Source organism: Chenopodium album, chromosome 3, assembly GCF_948465745.1.
Source record: "Chenopodium album chromosome 3, dcCheAlbu1.1, whole genome shotgun sequence".
In the NCBI taxonomy this organism is placed as follows: Eukaryota; Viridiplantae; Streptophyta; class Magnoliopsida; order Caryophyllales; family Amaranthaceae; genus Chenopodium; species Chenopodium album.
In genome coordinates, this window is record NC_137836.1 from 81,369,852 (window position 1) to 81,388,445 (window position 18,594).

At 36.2% G+C, this 18,594-nt stretch overlaps 3 protein-coding genes across 3 annotated transcripts; all 3 read right to left on the reverse strand.

Moving 5' to 3' along the window:
- Positions 1-1,097: 1,097 nt before the first annotated feature.
- On the reverse strand, positions 1,098-1,706 carry LOC145625502 (uncharacterized). The gene has a single exon (XM_081678525.1). The coding sequence runs from the start codon at positions 1,704-1,706 to the stop codon at positions 1,098-1,100; it is 609 nt and encodes a 202-aa protein (XP_081534651.1).
- A 1,491-nt stretch (positions 1,707-3,197) lies between these two features.
- LOC145619468 (uncharacterized) lies at positions 3,198-3,940 on the reverse strand. Its single transcript, XM_081674166.1, has one exon. The coding sequence runs from the start codon at positions 3,889-3,891 to the stop codon at positions 3,271-3,273; it is 621 nt and encodes a 206-aa protein (XP_081530292.1). The 5' UTR covers positions 3,892-3,940; the 3' UTR covers positions 3,198-3,270.
- A 9,529-nt stretch (positions 3,941-13,469) lies between these two features.
- Positions 13,470-16,801, reverse strand: LOC145619477 (uncharacterized). Its single transcript, XM_081674179.1, has 2 exons — positions 16,556-16,801; positions 13,470-14,250 (listed from the first exon to the last, which is right to left on the reverse strand). Exons 1-2 carry the CDS (start codon positions 16,632-16,634, stop codon positions 13,862-13,864), a joined length of 468 nt encoding a protein of 155 aa, XP_081530305.1. The 5' UTR covers positions 16,635-16,801; the 3' UTR covers positions 13,470-13,861.
- Between the last annotated feature and the right edge of the window lie 1,793 nt (positions 16,802-18,594).

Genomic DNA, 18,594 nt, shown 5'->3' on the forward strand with positions numbered 1-18,594 from the left:
GATAATATCATGTCACATGCCTATTAGCTAACTGTATCTTACCCACCATTATCAAGATTGATGAAGCGAAGTCAATGGTTTTCCCTTTCTTACTACTTCAATATTTGAAATTTTAAATTAAAGGTGTAATACTTCGTATCTTGCTAATTTGTCCAAGTTGAACTTCCAAGATTACTAGATTATGTAAGAAGTCAAATAACACTGTATTTTATATTCATTTTGAAGTCCTTGTATTATTAATTTAATAAAGTACAACATAAAATTACTTGGGAGCACCATTAGGAATAATAGTTGTGCGACTTTGAGTCAAGGCTTTCACATTTTTTGGGGATTAAGAAAGGAAATAACTAATGTTGTACATTTGAAGAATTGTATCTATAACAAACTTCATCAAATCTTTTTTACTTGATCGGTTTCTTTTATCATGCTTGTCGATCCACAACTTAACAATCATTAATATTCTATAAGTAAAAATTATATATTTTGATAATATTTAATTAGATGATCCTGACAAGATCTCACATGGAGTATAAAGTTATAAACTAATTGAGGCGTAGAGTCATTTGAGATACAAACTTTAACATTAGTGTTCGTTTTTGCACTTCAATTTGATACGAAGTACTATACATATATGGAAATTTTATTATAAGTATAAAGATTAAGCTAACATGAACATTGAGAGGCCAGTCAAAAAACCTAAAGCATATGAACTATTACAGTATAAAACATATTATTGGGCTTCAACCATAAAGTTAAACTTTTGATACAAGTATATAACTTTTTTGATGCAAAATTCGAGACATTTTCTATCTCTTGATATGATTCCGTCTCATCTAAAATGACTTAACAAAATGTTTACAAAAAACCACAATTAATTACATACACAATTAAGTAACACAACTACACAAGTACACAACCTCACAAGTTATGAAAATCTTAAGTGGGCCTTGTTTCCTTTGGGCCTTTGGTTGACAAATATGAAATGGACCATAAAAGAAAAAACAAGATACAAAAAACCTACAAAAATTTTAGTCTTAACCCAAAAACCCTGCTTTTGGGTTTTTTAGTCAACCCAAAACTACAAATTTTATTCCGTACTAGACAAACAATTTCAAGCGAGACTCATTCTCTTGATCAATGACATCAAGCATAACAGGATCAATGATGATGCGGCTATCCACGTGGACCTTAAACTTAGGGGCCCACATCATCATCTTTGCCCAACCACAAATATCCACCTCAGCATCAATAGCCATTGCTCTTTTCGTAACATCCCCAATAAACCGCTTTGCATGATGGGCCAACTCCTGCCCATTAAGCCGGGCCTGAAGTCGCAACAACTGACAAGAATTGGGCGGTTGTGATCCAGCTGGAACATGGGCCGAGCCCAAATACGACCCATCATAGTAAATCGAAAGTGACGTGGCGGAGTAGCGGACAGGTAGGATGTTCGGGTTAGTGACGTGTATAGTAAGGATTAGGTCCGCATCAAGGCGCGGGAGCTTTTTATTATTATTAGTGAGCTCCTCGTTCGAATACGAATGCCCCTCATTGATCGAGTTTTTGAATTTTAATTGTAACGCCGTGAGGCTAACAAGCCGAAAGCTGGGTACTTTCGGCTTGACGAAGAAAAAAGTGGTGGCTGCGGTGGCGGCCGTGGCTCCAATGAGAGCCGAGGTCCAACTCCAATTTACTTTTTTGCCCATGGTAAAATTGCTACCATGGGCAGAAATAGTTGGTTTTTTTTGGCTCTTTTGGTAAAAAAAAAGAGGGTTTTTTAGATGAAATTATGGATGTTAGAGGATTGAAATGAGGGGAGGAAAGAGATAATGGGGTAAAATTGGGTTGATTGTTAGAGAATTTGGCTATTTAGTGATTGCTGAGTCCCAATGAGTCAAGTAGATATAGTATGACAAATAGATGAAAAGTTGTTGGGTCAATTTGTAATTTGTCATTTCCCAATTTTTCATATTTTTGGAGTGCGCAATTTGTTAATGTAGGCGTTTTCCCATACTATTTGAATGTGGGCATTTGAATAAGGAAGTGGAGTTATGGTAGGGTAGGACTATAACAGCATTTTTTTTTTTTTTTATTTTTTTTTTATTTATTGGGTCCTAAATTGGTCATGCAATGTGAACTTGTAAAGAGCCGAAGAGGTTTTATTATACTTCATTGCACATAAAACATGTGTAAAATTTGTTACTTTTGTTTGTGCTAGATGGCTTGGACCAACCGTCCACTTTTTTCATTGGAGCATGACTTAGGCCTGTTTTGATTTACTAAATTGAGTTGAATTGAATTAAAGTCAACTGAATATTTTATGAGAGAAGGAAATTAGGAATTGAAGTGAACTGAGCTAAACTGATTAGAGTTGAACTAAACTAAGCTAAAAATAAGCTAAAGAGAACAAGTCCTTAAAACTGATTAGAGTTGAATCGGACTGTCAGCGTGTTATCTCTCGCCTTTCCTCTGCTGCTGTTTTCCTCTCTGATTTAGACAATTTGCTTGAAGATGTTTTTTTATGTTTGTTCTGCTTTTTCCTCTTTTAGTTGGTCACATGTTAAAAGGGACGGGAACTGGGTAGCGCACCATTTAGCTAAATTGGTGCCCTTTGGTGTTGAGCAAATATGGATTAATCATTGTCCTAGTGATGTAACACCGTACGTTCTTATGGACCGTTTGTCCACTGATTAATGAAGGTTCCGTTTCCTTTGCCTCAAAAAAAAAAAAAAATCACTTTAGTCAAGTCACCTTTCACGCTTTCGATCTACTTGACGAGATTACAACTCACATCGATTTTTCAAGAGAGTGTTGGAATTGAGTTTTAGACTGATAACTCGGAATATTTTAAGCTTTGTTTCTCATCTTAATTGATTTTATGTGCACCAAAAATTGATTTTGGCACCATCGTTAAAGGGTCCCAGTTTTATTGCTCATTTCACATGTATGTATTGTCTAAATGTATTTTTTGATACTGCCTAAATACTTTCCAACAATTTGATATTTATTGATGTGATTCATTTATTCTTGATTCACATAATTTGATTGAGTTGCCATGATAAATCATAATCCAAATATGATGGGTAACATTCAAACATACCTAGTACAAGCACAACAAAATTAAGGAAAATACCCGAAGGATTGAAAATTTGAAATAGTCCAATTTTGGTAGGGCAATTTAAACACCACCCAAACAACGTTCATTCACACAAAAAATAAATCAATTAATTAATTAAGTAAATAAATTACACGAATGAGAAATTCAATAAATCAAGAAACAAAAAGGTCCATCTGAGATTTATTTTCCTGATCAATAACATCAAGAAAAACAGGATCAACGGACACACGACTTTCCACGTGTACTCTAAACTTATGGTCCCACCACAAAACTCTCGCTGCACCGTCCACGTCAACAGCAGCATCAATCACCATCTCTCTCTTGGCCACGTCAGCCAAAAACCGTTTAGCATGGTTAGCCATCAGCTCCAACCCACTAAGCCGAGCCGGAAACCGGAGGAGCCGACAAGAGCGAGCCGGCTGGGACCCAGCCTCCATCTGAGCCGAGCCGAGGAGTGCGCCGTCGTAGAAGATAGACATGGTGGTTGAGTCGTAATGGATGCCTGCGATGTTGGGGTTGTTGACGTGGACGGTTAGGATGAGTTCGGCGTCTAAAGCTGGGAAATTGAGTTTGAAGGCGGTTAAGTCGATGGAGATTACCTCGAAAGCTGGGTCACGTGGTCGGGCGGTTATTAGCGCCGCCGATGCTGCCGCCGTTGTTGCGCCGATAATGGCGGACGACCAGTTCCATTTTTGGGCTCGGGTTTGGGCTTGGGCTTGGGCTTGGTGGGTGGTTATGTTGGGGATTGGGGGTGTTTGAGATTGCGCACTCATTTCTGTGAATTTCTCAAGTTGATGTTTGAGTTGAGGAGGGTAGGAAATGAAAGAAGGGGATTTGGTGGTGTGTTGGTGGGTGAGGGAGAGATTGACTAATTTGCCCTTGTTTGTAATTCAATTTGGGCCTTGTTTGTAGGTTATTGTTCAGTCTTGCTTTGATTGATCGGTTTTTAATTCTATGCAAATGGTGCATTAGATAAAAAAAACATCAACATATGAATATGAGATTTGTAAATTTACACTAATCATACACTTTAATAGTTTTTTTTTTTGTTTTTTTTTTTCCTTCCTTTTGATTTATACATTTGAAAAAACATTATGCAAGGCTTTGTCTAATTCGTCTTGATTTATACTTCAAAAATATTCATTTTTTTAAGTTAAAATTATATAAAGTGTGCGTTTAGACAAACTTCAAAACTCAAAAGTTGTAATTACAAAGAACAAAAGAGTGAAATCCATATACTCACTCCGTGTATGAATTAGATCTCAAAGCCCAAAACCTATGTACCTCACCCTCAATCTTTTTTTTTTTTTTAAAAAATACATTTAATATTGTTTTCCCTACCTTTTTTCTCAACAACCTAATTACCTAATATACCTATGCATAGAGCTGTCAATTCGGGTAAACGGGTCGAGTTTGGGTCGGGTCAACTCGGGTCGGATCAATTCAAATTAATTCCATAACCTATGTGAGTTGGGTTTGGGTTGACTCATGCTTGAGTCGGGTCACGTCGGGTCATGCCTCTTATCAGGTTTGGGTCGGGTACATTCGGGTCGGGTGAACAATAGGGTTTAATTCGGGTTTCACGGGTTAAAACAGGTTAGGGTAATTCTCAAGTTCGAGTCGGGTTAGGTTCAAGTCAATAATTTGCGGGTTAGAATCAGGTCGGGTTATTCTCGAGTTTGAGTCGGGTTCGGTTCAAGTTAATAATATGCGGATTATAATCAAGTCGGGTCATTCTCAGGTTCAAGTCGGGTTTGGTTCAAGTTAATAATTTGCTGGTTATAATCAGGTTGGGTCATTTCCAAGTCAGGTCATTCTCGGATTCAAGTCAGGTTATGTTCAAGTTAATAATTTGCAGGTTACAATCAGGTTGGATCATTTTCAAGTCATGTCATATTCGGATTCAACTAACTATAAATATATAATTATCATTTTTATCTAGCTAATTATTTCCTTTGACTATAATATATATGGCAATATACTAGGGAACTACAGTCTATAATTTAGGAAGATAATTATCTCCTTTGACCATACAACAAATATATACTATATTTAACTCTTAAATTTGAGGATGATGTTCCTTTCTTTTGCTGGCTTGGACTGACTTGGTCTCCCAAGACAAAATGCTTTGATCAACAACAACAAGGTGGTCTAAATTGCATTTAAGGTGACTTGAAATCAGGTTAGGAGCAATTTGGGTTGAATTTAGGTCGGGTCAATAACAAGTCGTGTTAATTTCGAGTCGGATTAGTAACAGATCAGGTTGAATTTTTGGGTTGGGTAAGTAATAGGTATAGTAAAATTCGGGTCGAGTCAATAACAAGTCGGGTTGAATTTGGGTCAGGTAAATAACAAGTCGGGTTTGTAACAAGTTGGGTTAAATTCGGGTTGGGTTGAATTCAGGTCAGGTTCGTAACAAGTCGGGTTAAATTCGGGTTTTGACGGGTTAAAATGGGTTTGGGTCAATGTCGTTTTGAATCGGGTATGGTGCAAGTAAATTAAATTGGCCGTTGTAAACCGGTAAATCGGTGCAAGTTGTAAACCGGTAAATTGGTCGTTAAAAAGAAAATTGAATGGTTCCACACACACAATTGGACTCCCGGAGGGTATTAGGGACCATGGTAAACATTTCGTCAATTTTTATATCCGGGCGAAAAAAAAATTAAAAAAATTCAAAATTAAAGGCTAATATCCGCGCTTTTTGAGAAATTTTGGAGGTTTCGGGACCCGGTGTAGAAAAGTATTAATATTTTAGGGGATACATCTCGTGGTCATATAATGCCATTAGGAACCATATATGATCATTATATTTTGTCATAAATGTTCGTAGTAGGCTTGAGTTAATGAAATCCGTGCAAGTTGTAAGCCGGTAATTAAATTGGTCGTTTAAAGGCAAATTGGATGGTTCCACCAACCCAATTGAACTCCCGAAGGGTATAGGAACCATGAAATACATTTCGCCAATTTTTTATTTTTGGGCGAAAAAAAGTAAAAAAATTCCAAAATTGAAGACTAATATCCACGTTGTTTGAGAAATTTTGAAGGTTTCGAGGCCTGATGTCGAAAAGTCTTGAAATTTTAGGGGATACATCTCGTGGTCATATAATGATGTTTGGAACCATATATGATCACTATTTGTTGTCATAAATGTTCGTGGTAGGCTTAAGTTAATGGAATCGGTGCAAGTTGTAAACCGATAAATTGGTCGTTTAAAGGCAAATTGGATAGTTCCACCCACCCAATGAGACTCCCGCATGGTATTAGGGATCATGGTAAACATTTCGACAATTTTTATTTACGGACGAAAAAAGTTAAAATTTCCAAAATTGAAGGCTAATATCCACGCTTTTTGAGAAATTTTGAAGGATTCAGGGCCCGGTGTCGAAAAGCCTTGAAATTTTAGGAGATGCGTCTCGGGGTCATGTAATGCCGTTTGGAACTATATACGATCATTATTTATTGTCATAAATGTTAGTGGTAGGCTTGAGTGAATGAAATCGGTACAAGTTATAAACCAGTAAATTGATCGTTTAAAGGTAAATTGAATGGTTCCACCCACCGAATTGGACTCCAGGAGGGTATTAGGGACCATGGTAAACATTTCATAAATTTTTATTTTCGGGATAAAAAAAAGATAAAAAAATTCTAAAATTGAAGGCTAATATCCAAATTTTTTTCAAAAAGCTTTGAGATTTCAGAGATACATCTCGGGGGCATATAATAATTTTTAAATCATATTATATTTTTTTGTCATAATTGTTCGTGGTAGGCTTGAGTTAATGAAATCGATGTAAGTTGTAAACCGGTAAATTCGCCATTTAAAGTCAAATTGGATTGTTCCACCCACCTAATTGGACTCCCGGATTGTATTTGGGACCATGGTAAATATTTCACCAATTTTTAATTACAGGCGAAAAAAAGTCAAAAAATTCCAAAATTTAAGGCTAATATCCACGTTTTTTTTTGAGAAATTTTAGAGGTTTTAAGGCATGTTATCGAAAATCGTTAAGATTTTAGAGGATAGATATCGGGGTCATATAATGCCCTTTGGAACCTTATACGATCATTATATGCTGTCATAAATGTTCATGTTATGGTTGAGTTAATTAAATCGGTGCAAGTTGTAAACCGGTAAATTGGCCGTTTAAAGGAAAATTGGATGGTTCCACCCAGCCAATTGGACTCCCAGGGGGTATTAGGGAATATGGTAAACATTTTGGCAAATTTTATTTCTGAGCGAAAGAAGTCAGAAAATTTTCAAAATTGAAGACTAATATCCACGCATTTATCGAAATTTTGAAGGTTTCGTGAATCGGTGTCGAAAAGTCTTGAAATTTCAGAGAATACATCTTGGTGTCATATAATGTTGTTTGGAACCATATATGATTATTATATGTACTTTTGTCATAAATGTTCGTGGTAGGCTAGAGTTACTGAAATCGTTGTAAGTTGTGAATCGGTAAATTTGTCGTTTAAAGGCAAATTGGATGGTTCCACCCACCCAATGGGACTCCCGGATGGTATTAGGGACCATGGTAATTATTTTGTCAATTTTAATTTCCGGCCGAAAAAAAGTAAAAAATTTTCAAAATAGAAGGCTAATATCCACGTTTTTTTAGAAATTTTGGAGGTTTTGGGGCCTGTTGTAAAAAAGCCTTAACATTTTAGGGGATACATCTCAGAGTCATATAATGCCGTTTGATACCATATATGATCATTTTATGTTGTCATAAATGTTCGTGGTAGGCTTGAATTAATGAAATTGGTGCAAGTTGTAAATCGGCAAATTGGTCGTTTAAAGGTAAATTGGATGGTTCCACCTACCAAATTGGATCCCGGGAGGGTATTATGGACCATGGTAAAGTTTCATCAATTTTTATTTTTGGGCGGATAACAGTCATAAAATTCAAAAATTGAAGGCGAATATCCACACTTTTTGAGAAATTTGGAGTCTTCGGGGCCTGGTGTTTAAACTTTAAAAGTCTTGAAATTCAAGGGAATACATCTCGGGGTCATATAATATCATTTGGAACCATATGTTATCATAATTTGTTGTCATAAATGTTCGTGGTAGGCTTGAGTTAATGAAATCGGTGCAAGTTGTAAACTGGTAAATTGGTCGTTTACAGGCATATTGGACGGTTCCACCCACCCAATTGGACTCTCGGGGGGTATTAGGGACCATGGTAAACATTTCGACAATTTTTATTTCAGGGCGAAAAAAAAGTCAAAAAATTCAAAAATTAAAGGCTAATATCCGCGGTTTTTGAGAAAATTTTGAGGTTTCGGGCCAAGTTTCGAAAAGACTTTAGAATTTAGGAGATACATCTCGGGTTTATATCATGCCGTTTGGAACTATATACGATCATTATATGTTGTCATAAATGTTCGTGGTAAGCTTAAATTAATGAAATCGGCGCAAGTTGTAAATCAGTAAATTGGCCGTTTAAAGGCAAATTGGATGGTTCCACTCATCCAATTGGACTCCCAGAGGTTATTAGTGACCATGTAAATATTTTGGCAATTTTTATTTTCGGGCAAAAAAAGTAAAAAAAATTCCAAAATTGATCCACAGTTTTTGAGAAATTATGGAGGTTTCGGGGCTTGGTATCGAAAAGTCTTGAAATTCTAGGGGATATATCTCGGAGTCATATAATGCTGTTTGGAACCATTTATGATCATTATTTGTTGTTATAAATGTTCGTGGTAGGCTTGAGTTACTGAAATTGGTACAAGTTGTAAATCGGTAAATTGGTCGTTTAAAGCCAAATTGGATGGTTCCACCCACCCAATTGGACTACCGGCGGGTATTAGGGTCTGTGGTAAACATTTTAGCAATTTTTATTTTCGGGTGAAAAAAAGAAAAATTCCAAAATTGAAATCCACGCTTTTTGATAAATCTGGGATGTTTCGAGGCTTGGTGTCGAAAAGTTTTGAGATTTTAGGGGATACATTTAGGGGTCATATAATGTTGTTTGAAACCTTACATGATTATTATATGTTGTCTAAATGTTCATAGTAGGCTTGAGTTAATTAAATTGGTGCAAGTTGTAAACCGGTAAATTGGCCGTTTAAAAGGAAAATAGGTTGGTTCTACTCACCCAATTGGTCTCCCAGAGGGTATTAGGGACCATGGTAAACATTTCGGCAATTTTTATTTCTGGGCCAAAAAAATGTAAAAAAATTCCAAAACTTTTTGAGAAATTTCGAAGGATTCGGGGCTGGTGTCAAAATGAAATGAGATTTTTAGGGGATTCATCTCAGGGTCATATAATGTCGTTTGGAATCATAAATGATCATTATATGTTGTCATAAATGTTCGTGGTAGGCTCGAGTTAATTAAATCGGCGCAAATTGTAAACCGGTAAATTGACCATTTAAAGACCAATTGGTTGGTTCCACTCACCCAATTGGACTCCCGGAGGATATTAGGGAACATGGTAAACATTTTGGCAATTTTTATTTTCATGCGAAAAAAGTCAAAAAATTCCAAAATTGAAATCCACGCTTTTTGAGAAATTTGGGATGTTTCGAGGCCCAGTGTCGAAAAGTTTTGAGATTTAAGGGAATACATCTTGGGGTCATATAATGTCGTTTGGAACCATATATGATCATTATATGTTGTGATAAATGTTTGTAGTAGGCTTGAGTTAATTTAATCGGTGCAAGTTGTAAACCGGTAAATTGGCCGTTTAAAGGCAAATAGGATGGTTCCACCCACCCAATTGGACTCCCGGAGGGTATTAGGGACCATGGTAAACATTTCAGCAATTTTTATTTCCAGGCGAATAAAAGTAAAAAAAATCCAAAATTGAAAGCTAATATCCACGCTTTTTGAGAAATTTTCGAGGTTTTGGGGCACGCTGTCGAAAAGTCTTTAGATTTTAGGGGATACATCTCGGGGTCATATAATGCCGTTTGGAACCATATATGATCATGATATGTTGTCATAAATGTTTGTGGTGGACTTGAGTTAATGAAATCGGAGCAAGTTGTAAACCGATAAATTGGTCGTTTAAAGGTAATTTGGATGGTTCCACCCACCCAATTGGACGACCAGAGGGTATTAAATACCATGTTAAACATTTCAGCAATTTTTATTTTCGGGCAAAAAAAGTTAAAAAATTAAAAAATTGAAGGCTATATCCACGTTTTTTGAGAATTTTTTGAGAATTTTTTGAGTGTTAGGGGTCCGATGTAAAAAAGTCTTGAAATTATAGGGAATACATCTCGGGGTCATATAATGTCGTTTGGAACCATATATGATCATTATTTGTTGTCATAAATGTTCGTGGTAGATTTGAAATAATGAAATCGGTGTAAGTTGTAAACCAGTAAATTAGTCGTTTAAAGGCAAATTGGATGGTTCCACCCACCCAATTGGACTCCCGGAGGATATTTGAGACTATGGTAAACATTTCGGCAATTTTTACATCCGAACAAAAAAAAGTCAAAAAAAAAACCAAAATTGAAGGCTATATCCATGTTTTATGAGAAATTTCGAATGTTTCGGGACCCGGTGTCGAAAAGCATTGAGATTTTAGGGTATACATCTCGGGGTCATATAATGCCGTTTGGATCCATATATTATTATTATTATATGTTGTCATAAATATTCGTGGTAAGCTTGAGTTAATGAAATCGGTGCAAGTTGTAAACGGGTAAATAGGTCGTTTAAAGGCAAATTGGATGGTTCCACCCAGCCAATTGGACTTCCGGAGGATATTAGAGACTATGGTAAACACTTTGGCAATTTTTATTTCCGGGTGAAAAAAAGTCAAAAAATTTCCAAATTGAAGGCTAATATCCACGCATTTTGAGAAATTTTGGAGATTTCGGCCCTATGCATCTAATGTAATAAGTTACACTACTATATATTTGTATGATTTGAGAGTGAGGGATAGCTCAAGTGGTTAGAACTTCCTTTTAGTACGAAGTACATGCTAGCTAATGTAACTGGCCGCAAAAACTTACAATTAAATGGGTAAAATGGCTAGATTAACCATAAAATCAATTAATGGTAACACTAGCTTTATTAGGGGTCATTTTGATGAGCATAACTGTCGTATCTTATTATGGTGTTATACAGGCCAGATAGGCTTCTACAAAAGTATGTACTATAAACGCATTCCCATCAATTTAATTGTGTTTGATCATGTAATTATATTAGCAACGAGTATAATCAAATTCCGATCAAATTCGTATTGTGCTCATTAATGTCTTTGATAAATAACTTTAGGTTTCAGAGACATTTACTAATTAGATGTTATATTTCATGTCATTCACATATGATTAAAAATTCAATCCCTCGCAACAACAGTTGGGAGGGGATGATAACCTAATCACTCATAACTGATCCTCAAATTCGAATTAGCTCAAATGATTATCCGGGTTAAACAACAAAAAAATACAATAATTTTTTTTTATTGGATTAATACATACGTTGACTTCATTTTACAATTTGATACATTCTAAATAATCAAATTTCTATGTACTCCAGTTATCTAGCAAGTTTCGGGCATAATTGAATTTTGTGCAACAATCTTAAACAAGAATTAAAATCTAAAATCCACCTGTTTGTAAGCTTAAAATTGTATAAGATAGATTCCAAGCCCTAATAAAACTGTAGACTGAGTTAACCCAAATTGTGCAGTTGCACAAGCTGATCCGCTGTCATCAGACTCATCACGCCGCGGCCGTCCGACACCATAACCACGACTTCTGCCACGACTAACACCATAACCACGACTGCTGCCACGACTACCACCATAACCACGACTGCTGCTGCCACCAGAACTGCGGCTGCTACTGCCACCAAATATCTTACTGACTGTTACTGAACTGAATCGGTTGTCTTCTGACAATGCATCAGTTTCCTTATCATTATCATTATGTTCTTGCAAATCTGTGTGACAACAAATGTTTTTAAGCTTTAACTTGCTTTTAATTAGTAAAAAGTTCATTAATTTATAATGCTAATTATATAAACCTTGATCACATCATCATCCACACATCAAATCGTGGTTGATATAACAATACACTACATTACTATTTACTAATACAACACTTTTTTTTTTAAAACAAACTAATACAACACTTTTAATCATAAACTACACTACAAAATCCAAAGAATATTTATATAATTTGTTTATCTCATCATTTAGGGTTTTTTTTTTTAATTTTTTTTTTTATTTTTATAACGAAAATCATTGAGCATCTTTATTACGACATAATAATACGATCTAATGAAATAATTTCATCAAAACAACATAATAGAATTAATATCAACATGTATGTTCATGCATGTTTCTCTCAACATATTCTTGAAGTTCTACTTTATCAAAACCATAACAAATCCATGTTTAGTACAAATGCGGCATAATTAATTAAATATAGGACGAAAGGAGTACTTAGTATAACACAATCATTAAAAAGATTGAATCTTGAAGAGATAGGTAGAAAGCGTTACCTAAATTAGATGCATTGGAAGCAATAATGTGCAAAATAAGCAGCAAGAAAACCAAAAACAATTTCATCCTTTTTTTTTTCTTTAGGTTTTCGCAATTTGTTTTTCTGATATTTCTTGAACAAGGGATTCTCTAAAATCTGAACTTTAGCTAAGTTAAACGAGTTATTTTTTATAGCGGAAATTGATTCGTAGAAGATAAATTTTCTATACTTGTTACTCCGTAAAAAATATCTGTTAGTATTAGGAATTTGCTTGAGAATAAACCTAATTAAGGAAACTATACTCTTTAATAAGTTTGGAATCTTTAGTTTTGAAATTTCAAACTTTCTTACTTCGTATTGTATTTCTTTAGCGTTGTTTAGGTAAAAATTCTCCTTTTATATTTTGGGTTTATATTGGGCTGCTTAATGGGCTACTAAGATTATAATTAGTTGTCGATTTGTTATGGATTTATAGTGGGCAGCTTAACGGGCAACTTAGACACGGTATGACTTGTTTAGTCGTTGATTGTATGGTACGGACTACGACCCAAAGTTGTAAATAATGTGAAATGGAGGAAGTAATATTCTTACTCTTAAAACTTTATGTAGAATACATATTTAGGTTGTCATATTTTGGAGAAGAAAAGCCTTATATAGATAATTATCGGGTAATATATTTATGCATTTAGGAGTAACCCTCTCATTATATGTTAGATTTTCAAAAATACTTTCGAAAAATATACAAAGTAATTTATTTTTTGCATATATTTCAATACGAAAGTATAATCTGCTTAATCTACCAAAATTAATTGATACTTATATTTAATGTTCCTTTGTCTATATACGAAGTATATATTTGGAACAAACTTATTTTATGAAACAAAAGGTTTTCTAATAGTATGTAAAATACTAGAAAATTGAGTGCATTATAGAGCTAATGCCTCATATCAACCAATTAATTGAGTGCCATAAAAATGGTACACAAACTACATTGGAAAAGATTTGGATTTGTGCTCGAGTAAAATTTAGAAGCTAAAGGCTTCGTAATACGGAGTAATATTTTGTACAATTATGCTAGATCGACCAGATAGTAGACCAAGACAAGTGCAACAACAGACACTTCACTTGCAAGTGGCAATATCTACTCGTGAAATCGGTGGAAACGTACTTGTAGTCCAGTAGAGCAATGGATCGGAAGTCTAGCAGGGTTGTGGCATTGTCAAGACTCTTAAGAGTATTCCGTCATCCCCAAAAAGTAAGAAGTCTCACTCTAATATTCATCTACTAGTAAGCTTAAAATCGAATAAGAAAGATTCCAAGACCTAATAATGTTGAAGGAAGAGTTAACCCAAGCTGTGCAGGGGAACAATTCGAGCCTCTCTGCTGGTGGTGACCCCTGTTTCTAGCAGCAGCAGCTGCTGCCCCAGCTGCTCCATAGAATGGGAGCATCCCTCCTTTTCCACGGCCTTCATTACCGCCAACTCCCCCTTCACCACCACGACCGCCACTGCCAACACCACGGCCTCCACTACTATGACCCCCACCACCTCCATGTCCGCCACCTCCATGTCCGCCACCTCCATGACCACCACCTCCACCTCTCTTGCTAACTGCGGTGATATGCGTTCTACTGTCTTCCGACCATACCTGAGGTTCCTTGATGTTATTATGGTCTTGCGAATCTGCATGACACAAATGTAGTTAAACAAACACGTCACAACAAACAAAATCAATTCGTCAATCAAAGCCTTAATCCCATAAGTGGGGTCGGCAATATATATGGTAAATCAACTTTTGCCCCCAAGAACGAATTTCAATTTATCCTGTTACAAATCCTTACACACCCATTTCAAAAGTTGATTAAATGACCCAGTAGCATCTCCTACAAATCGCTTAAAACATAATGGCCTTACGAAAGAGAGTAATAGGGCATCCAAAGAAGCTCACTTGTGCACTCTTCCCCACAGAAATTTTGCTTTTTTCTACTGGGATGAGAAAAGAACGTACAAGAGAGTGGTAATAGATACTTTCATCACACAAAAAACCACTCTGGGCCTCAGACAAACAGAAGAACATTTGCTACTTTATCTACTTTTTAGGACGAGATGATACATTTTGATGAAATTTGATGCTGGAGTGAAGCACATATAAAGTGTTAAAGCACTTTTTACAATCTTGTGTGAGTCCGGCTCATACAAAGTTAATCACGATAAGTAACACTACCAAAATGTTCTACTGAAAATTGAATTGGGATATCAGCTGATCAAACTGTTCGAGTTGGGGGGAATGGGGCTCATTGTCAAATAAAATGAATTATTGTGGTCCATAACTTATGGTGCCCACGTTCCAACTATATGTGGTAGCATATGTTCATGAGTTCATCGCCTCGTAAGTTTTCAATGACATAGGACCCTTCTTGTCATCACCTGTAATCAAAGTTTCATCAGTTTGTTTGGTATCTAGGGTTTCCTAGCCAGTTTCAACTACGAGTTTTACACTGTCAGACAGAAGTGCAGCACTCAAATCTAACGAGGGGATAAGCAGTCTATAGGTTTTATTCGATCAAAATTCATCAGTGGAAGTCTATCCACTAGCCCAAAGCAAGCTTTACTTCTAACTTCTAAGGGCTAACACTATATGTGTACTTCTAATCAATCACAAGGTCAAGAACACATTATCAACCCTGTTCTCCAATCTCTTGGATTCGGCCAGAAAATAATCCAAGGATACCCTACTAATTGTTTTTATACACACAATTAAGCAAATTAGCTGGTTTAGCCCATACATATCTAACACTAACTCAAAAGTCAAAACTCATGGCTCGATAAAAGATAAAATTCTTTGTTCATTTGTGTTACCCACATTAGAAACTAAGCTTTATGAATAAATATGAAGGCACACTCCATGTTCTTACAGTCTACAACACTACTCTACATAAAAAATCTTCATGGTAAAATTAAAGCGGTCGCACCTTACAAGGTACAACCAAAGGTCCAAAGCCATTATTTGACTCGTGTGCTCACAAATTACAAGCACATGGACACAGAAATAACCTTGATACCATGCACAAAGTATAACCAGTAGTACATCGAAGTTTGCGCTCTACAACCTACCTACATTTTCAATGTCACATAATTTTCATTAGCCAACAACCACCTCTAAACGACTAAACCAATTAGAATCCCATGTTTTAATCAAGTTCACATTTAGTGACCAAAATAAACAACTTTACCACTTTTTTGGGTGGGGCAACAGGGTGGTTGAAATCAAATTTGGAACACAAAACACTGGCATTTTCTTTAATTGCTTTTGATTGACAATAACTTTAGAACAATAGTTGGTCATTAAATCGAACAAAATTACATTTCATTGAAAAATCCAATAGTGCAATTCCAATCACATCTGATAAAATTGGAACGACACTGAGAAGATTGATTGATTTATGACATGATTTAGTGCAACTTCGTGCATCTTTGTCAAGAATGTCAACCAATACTTATGACATGATTTAGTGCAACTTGGTGCATCTTTGTCAACCAATTCAACTCCACATTTTCCACTTCCTACGAAATTCAACTTCACATATCTTTGTCGTAACAACTCCACAATTTTCCACTTACTCAAAATTTCGTGTACATTTTATGTGAACCACTTAGTATAAAGTTACTCTAATAATTAAATCAAGTAGCCATTAATATAATCCTATCTACTCCCTCTGTCCCTAAATTACATTCCTCTATTACATGAGGAATACATGTTAGAAGTAAAGGAATGTAATTTAGGGACGGAAGGAGTACTAAAAAGGCATAACATCACACATCTTTCTACTCCATAGAACACATCACATTATTAAAAATTAAAACTAATATAGTAATTGTAAAAATCAAAGACAAACTATAATCAATGTCACAACTGATTATGATAAATTGCAAAATAAGAAACTAAAACAACAAAATTAGTATTAGAATAATGGCAGTAAAAATTTACCTAGATTAGAAGAATTAGAAGCGAGTAGCATGAGTTGAATTTGCAGAAAAACCACCCAGAAAACCCAAAATAATTTCATTATTTTTTTCGCAGTTTCTCTCTCCTCAAAAGTAAAGACACGGGATTCTGAACTTCATAGAAGCAAATATTTTGTTTTCCTTTTATAAAAAATAAAAATGGTTGGACAGGTGTTGCAGTGTTAAAGAAGCAGGGGAGAATAAGAATTTTGCTAGAACTCTGTGTACACCCCAATGGAGTACTTAAAAAAAAAAAAGGAGGGTGAAGTTGTATAGTATGACTAGGTTCTAGGGGTGCTTATCGAGCAAGTCGATCACGAGTTGAGAGGTGCTCAACTCAACTCGAAAACTTTTTACATGTGCTCAACTCGTGCTCGCTAAATTTTCAAGCAAATAAAACCTGCTCGACTCGTGCTCGTTAAAGTTTCGAGTCGAGTCGAGTTGCTCACAATCTGCTCGTTAAAATTTTGGTCCTTCTATTATTATATGCCTTTATTTATTTTTTGTTCAATTTATATTGTTTTCCTTATTATATATATATATATATATATATTTTTGAAGGGGGGAGATTAAAATTCATTAATAATAAGCCATACGGCACTTACATAAGAAATCGTAATCGAACAATACAAAGACAAAAGAACCAACTACAAATTCGAAATAAAATAAACTACAATTGCACGCGCAAAATGACTTTATGAAATACCCTTGACTCATATAACGCTGTCCTATGCAGCCTCTTGCAAGGGGGTCTGACAATATGTTGTAGTTTTTGACGTGAACCTTCATTGGCTCAGAATCCTGTACTCTTCGACCTGAAATCAAAATTGGTGCCGTACACTTCACCATTGACAAGACAATCTCCGATTCAAACACGGATATCGGCCTGGAAGCATAACCCTTTAGCCCAAACCAACAGAAGATCAAACCAAAGCCCCATAGCCAAAAAACCTGGCTCAAATCCTGCACCAGAAGATCGGCACACCGATCTGCACACCAACACACCACACAAAAAGAAAAAATAACAAACCCAAATAAACCACACACGTACACAAAGACGAAAAAAAGAGACCCAAACACCACACACACCACTAAAAGAAAAAACAGAAGGAAAACTAAAAACAAGAACTACGAACGTAACCCTAACAACCCACCCCGCAGCTAGGAATGGCAACGGATCGGATTCGGGTCGGATGTGGCTAAATCCGAATCCGATCCGTTTAGTAAACGGACCCTGGACTTGGATCCGAATCCGAGTCCGAATCCGAAAAATTCGAGTCCGAATTCGATCCGACTCGTAATTTTCAGATCCGAATCCGGTCCGTTTATTCGGACCTCCGAAATGGTCCGAATATTTTTTATTTTTTTTTATTTTTTGTAATGTCATATACCTATAATTGCTTGTATTGTCATACCAATTAAAGTATAAACATAATATATTTAAATTATAAACTAAGTTACATAACAAAATTTTGCTACAAAACAAGCAAATAATTGTCCCAAGTTATAGAGCATATGCTTATACTCTCGGATTCGGACTCGGATTGGACTCCGTCGGACTTTGCGTAGGGTCCAAGTCCGATCCACCTCCTATTCGGATTCGGATCTATTTTATCGGATTCGGATTCGGACTAATTTTAAACAGATTCGAATCAGATTTTTTCCTTCGGATCGGATCGGATTCGAATCGAACTCGGATTAAATTGCCATCCCTACCCGCAGCCAATCCGAGCACCACCACCAAAGCTCCGAGGTTCACCAACCCAGCCCACATACTGCCGGACAGGAAAGCCCGAACCGCCGAGACCCGTCCGAGAAGCCCAAACCCCACACACCCCTGAACCGCGGCAACGACGACTGGAAACACCAGACTAAGAACGGCCCTACGCGAGGGACTCAGAGGGAGATAACTCTCCCTCCCCATTCTCCTACAAAACGTCGCGACGACGGGCAAAGCGGTGGAGCAGAGGCACGGCGGGGAAGCGGAGAAGAAAGACGGCGGCAAGTCGGCAGCAAGGCCGG